At 30.6% G+C, this 5,381-nt stretch overlaps 1 protein-coding gene across 1 annotated transcript; it reads right to left on the reverse strand.

Moving 5' to 3' along the window:
• Positions 1 to 1,299: 1,299 nt before the first annotated feature.
• On the reverse strand, positions 1,300 to 3,681 carry LOC126669232 (auxin-responsive protein IAA14-like). Its single transcript, XM_050362644.2, has 5 exons — positions 3,273 to 3,681; positions 2,957 to 3,183; positions 2,059 to 2,194; positions 1,786 to 1,847; positions 1,300 to 1,600 (listed from the first exon to the last, which is right to left on the reverse strand). The coding sequence occupies exons 1-5, from the start codon at positions 3,509 to 3,511 to the stop codon at positions 1,563 to 1,565; spliced, it is 702 nt and encodes a 233-aa protein (XP_050218601.1). The 5' UTR covers positions 3,512 to 3,681; the 3' UTR covers positions 1,300 to 1,562.
• Positions 3,682 to 5,381: the final 1,700 nt, after the last annotated feature.

Consider the following 5,381-nt stretch of genomic DNA (forward strand, 5'->3'; position numbering starts at 1 on the left):
AACATCGTTCACAAAAGAAAAATAAAAAAATGGATTAAACAACACAGAAAATGTGATTAACCCAAAATATTCACATTAACAAAGGATTAGACTGAAATCAAACTTCGGATCCGCCCATGAACCCTAATTTCCTTCACCATTTTTAATGATTCTGCTGTGAAAAAAACATTTGTAATTTTCTGGAAACGTAGGCAATCTCTTCACGAACGGCGATGGCAACAGACTTACGACGGCGCCGATGGTTTGGTGACGATTGTTTAAGAGGGAGAACGCGACATTCAAGGTGGTTGCTTCTGTGGTTGCCGCTTGACTGCTCCAATGATGGCGGAGGGCTGCCGTAGGAGGCGGACTTACAACGATTTCTGCTCTGTCAGCGATGTATGGCGGCACGGTACTGGTCTTTCTCTTCAGCTGATCCGAGGAAGAAGAAGAAATGGAGAATACTGCTAAGATCGTATTTGTCTAATTTAGAAAGCATAAAAATCAAAAAAAAAAGGAAGGAAATGTAATTCTCTAAAATGAAACTAAGCAGCGTATTTGTCTAATTATTTTGGGTTAAGCTCGTGTTTTGTCTAATTAAGTCAAATATATATACCTTTAATATTCCTTGCACTATATTATCATTAACCGGGTTCCCATATCTCTCATAAAAAATATTGTTGAGTGAAGGACAATCCACAGATAGCTAGCTTTGCGCAATAACCTTCGCCTAAACAAACATATTGTGTTCCTTAGTAGTACTCCTATATTTTCCATCATAAATAGAACATGGGACTGCCATAATTGCCAGATCCAAGAAAAAAATTCTTAAAATATATGCAAACGAATTAAACATATAGAGAATAATCCTTCAAAAAAAGCATAGAGAGAATAATACACCGAATTTACCTATACATTAAATTAAATGGTACGTAGTGATCCCATAACATTCAATTATAATCGTATAATAATCAACAATTACAATATAAAATTTCCAATCAAATTCGTTCACCAATCAAATAATTATTCGGCCTATCTCCAACTTATAATAAAAACCACATATATATGGCCATAATTGATATCCCCATCAACATGCACATGGCTTGTTCCCTCTCTCTCTCTATTGGGTCATCAATTAATTGCTTCACTCTCTCTATCTCTCACTCAGATTAGTACTTATTTATCAATTTAAAGAAATTAAGGGACAAAGTGATCAGAAGAAGAATCTAATTTACAATGAAAAAGATTGCAATATATATTTAAGCAACAATTAAAATTGAAGGAATAAAGCATTAGTTTACTGAAAAGCAAGGACATTAATTCAACAGCCAAAAATAAAAATAATTATTAGTAATACACAAGCCAAAGACAAGAGGGTTAAGTAGTTTATTGTTTCTTGTCTATTACAAATGTCTAGATCTTACAATATCTATATACCATCCAAAATAAAATTACAGACACATCCAAAACAAATCACAAACTTTTTTTTTCGCTTGCTTGCAAAAGTGCATTGTTCTTGTCTTCTAGTCAATCTTGGGTACATGCAAACAGGCTAATATTTATAGATCCAAAATATAATTTATTTAGATTCTGCTCTTGCATTTCTCCATAGCTCTTGGTGCTGCAAATTAAATTCACAAAAAATTATGTCATTATTATTTGTCATTTGAAAGAAAAATAAATTACTAGTACATTTTAAGAGCAGAAGAGTTGGTTAGAAGATGGTTTTATTCATTTTCTTAATGTGGAAATTAACAAACTCAATTATCAAAAGTTATCATAAAAGATTAATTAGTATATTCATACCAAGTCCAATAGCTTCAGACCCTTTCATTATGCGCAAGCGCTTGCATGAATCCACAAACATCCTGCAGAATTTATGCAAATTAATTATGATTAATCACAAATTTTCACATTAATTAATTGATGTAAACTATTTTTCTTTAAGTTTTGAAATGTACAGAAATCTTTTTGTATCATGATGATGATACTGCCATCTAATTTGGACTGTCATTTTGTGATTTAAAATTAAATAACTTTTAGTAATAGAAATATGAATAAAAAAAATGAAGAACTTACTCCCATGGAACATCGCCCACGAGCATCCAGTCTCCGACCTTATCTTCATAGGTTGGCACATACTCAGAACTGTTCAGCAGATCCATCAACTTGCTCTCATTCATGAAGTCTATCATTCCTTGGCTTCCGTAATTACCTAAACAAAATCAATATAACAAATAATTTTAGCCATAAATTAAGTATTCTAATATTAAGCAATCCTACCTTGAACTTTAAATAAACAAGAAAATTTACATCAATTAATATACAATATATTCAGTTAAATAAATAACTTTTTTTAGGGTTTCAACTCGTTTGATCGATCTAATATAAGTGCTGCTTCCAGTTTTAGCTAGCAAGAACATGAAGAAGCTAAATGACAATTAGATTTGAAATTAATGCTTTTTTTTAACTATATGAATACACAGTATTAAATTCTTTTAGCGATTCGTGAAATATACTCTTTTACAAAAAGAGTGCCGACAGTTCTTTTGCTATATTTTAGTAACTGAACTTTCATTTTTGTAGTAATAATATTAGATTATCCAAACAATCCCGACAAATAGTTACATATATGGCTAATGAATAGTCTACGTGGCAAAGTTAAATACTCAACATCCATCGGCCACATATATAATTATTGACCATAATTATTTAGATACCCTCCAATTGATTGGAAAATGAAAGTTCATGTTCCAAAATTTAGCAAATAAAACATCCTAACCGTTTTATAAAATTTTGTATAGTTCAAAATATGAAAAGAAAATGACACATAAATAAGCAAAATATAGTAATATATTTTGTGTATATGTTGGTCTGGAATAAGTAAAAAAAAAAAGGGCTTAGATCTACTAAATAAAGACATTAGATAAGAAAAGTGTGGAACTTTTTGATGATAATATCATAAATATAAACTTACCCATAGTGAAGGAACTGAACATTTTGGCTAAGGCATCAGAAAGTTGCTGATAGCTTTGGTACATCTTGAGGTCAACCTTACGAAGATAAGGTGCACCATCCATGCAAACCTTCACGAAAGCTGCACTGTTACCGCTTCCTTTCTCGCATTCCTCTCCGCTACTCTTTTGCGCCATTATCACGTTCTTCCGGTAAGATCTAACCGGTGGCCAACCCACCACTTGAGCCCTGAAAAAACATAATTTAAGTTCAAGATAATATTAAAAGAAAATAAGTAATCTTTAAATCATTTATAAGAATGGATTAATAGTTCTTACTTGGCTGGTGGCTTGGTTATAGGATCCTTATTTTTGATATTAATGACATCATTCAGATCCATGACACCATCTTTAGCTTGAAGGTTAAGCTTCAAATCAACAGTCTCTGCAAACCCTCTTTTTCCGGTAGCTTTTGGTGTCTCCACCAGCGCCGACGACTGATCAGTAGTTTTTCCACCTCCGGGTAATCCGAGACATAACTCAGTCTCCTTGAAGTTCAAATCACGTTCAGCAGCCATTTTCTTGATCAACAAGCCACCTTTTCAGAATGTGTTTTGCTTTTGTTTCTTGAATTATTGTTGCTTCCTTTGCCTTGAAATTATATTTTCTTGGTTTTTTGTGTTGTTGTGCTGTGTTCTCAGTTTTGCAAGTTAGCTAGAGAGAGACCCCAATAATATAACTGTGTTTCTGAGGGAGAGGAGGAGTTGTGTGTATTGCTGCATATGTATCTCATCGATGGGTATGTCGACACGTGGAGAGTTCTGTCACGTTTGATCTTTGCTAAGGGTTTAGCCTCCAAATTCATTTATACATTTACTTACTGGGTCAACCATAATCACATGTCATAGTTTATGACTGGTAATAGGGAATTTAGTCAAGTAAAATGCTATTTAATCAAAAACTTCATCGTCCATGCTTATATGAAATTTTACCTAAATTCCTTACCAAAAATATATGCTCTAATTACAAAATAAAAATCTTTATAATCGATGTACAATAAAATGTTACAACATATTTATATGGGATTAAATAGCAAAATTTTACAGCAAAAAAAATCACTCTCTATCTAACTTATCTTTAAAATTGTAAAGTTAATTGCTAATTTAAAAATGAATTTTCTAATTCATAAAAAAAAAATTTATTTTTTAATTAGACTTTGACCACAGTGTGATTCTTTTTAACTATATGATTTAATAATCTGGCTAGTATTCATCTTTTGATATTACCATTAATTGTTCATGATGAAGAAGTTTCAATAATCAAATACTTGCAATTTCTTTTATCAAGATTAACGTGAAAGAGAATATACCAATAGCTAGGAAAGTGGATATAAATTAAACTAAAATGAAGCAATGATCTCTAATCATTTAAGTTTAGAAATAAATTATTAGTTGTGTGATAATATTGATATGTTTATAACATAATAATACATTAATACTCAAACAAAAATGGTACCACACTTATGAAATCATTATAGTTAAAGATTCTTTCAGATCAAATGATATTGTATGTTGTTTTTAATCACTATTTTCTCTTTTTTGGGATGCAATGATTAATTTTATTCTCTCTATCAATTTCAACAGAAAAATAACAATTATTTTCTCATCATTTTATAGTGTCCTTTTCAAATTCAATTCCTCATCTTCTCCGTAAAGTTAGGCATGTTGGCATGACCATAAAAACTTACGGCAAAATTTATTTTTTTATATATTTATGGCTTAATACATCTGCGTGTCCCTGCACTTTTCTTTTTTTGCTCATAAGGTCCCTGCACTAAAATACCCCATCATTAAATCCCCGCACTTTAACTTCTCCCATCCTGAGGTCCCTCTGTTAACCTTCTGTTAGCGCGTGTAGCACACGCGCCGTTAATGAGACTACAATTCATTTTTGTAGTTTGATATATACAAATAAGGTCCCTACACTTTTAATTTTAGGTCCCTGCATTTTTAATTTATACAAATAAGGTTTCTGCACTTTGATTTTATAGAAACGAAGTCCCTACAATTGTTTTCATAAACTAAAAAAAATTATTTTATTTATTAGATTATATTTAACGATCACTTTATAAAAATTAATATAATTTAGATATTAGAGTATATATCGTAAATGAGATCCTTACTTGAAATATAATCAAAATTAATTTTAAATTTTTTTGAAGGCAATTTAAATAAAATTAATTAAAAATTAGAATTCCATTCAGATTTTCGTCTTATATGTCTCCTATAGAAAATAAAGTAGTCAGTTTTGTCTTTTAAATTTATATAACACACTCAAATTTAAAATATGAAATATATGAGGATCGACGTCTGTTTACACCTATAAGTGCAATGTTGTTATATTATTTTTAAAAAATAAAAAAAACATTGGTATAGAATATTATTTTAA

The sequence above is a fragment of the Mercurialis annua genome, linkage group LG2 (genome assembly GCF_937616625.2).
Source record: "Mercurialis annua linkage group LG2, ddMerAnnu1.2, whole genome shotgun sequence".
Lineage (NCBI taxonomy): Eukaryota > Viridiplantae > Streptophyta > Magnoliopsida > Malpighiales > Euphorbiaceae > Mercurialis > Mercurialis annua.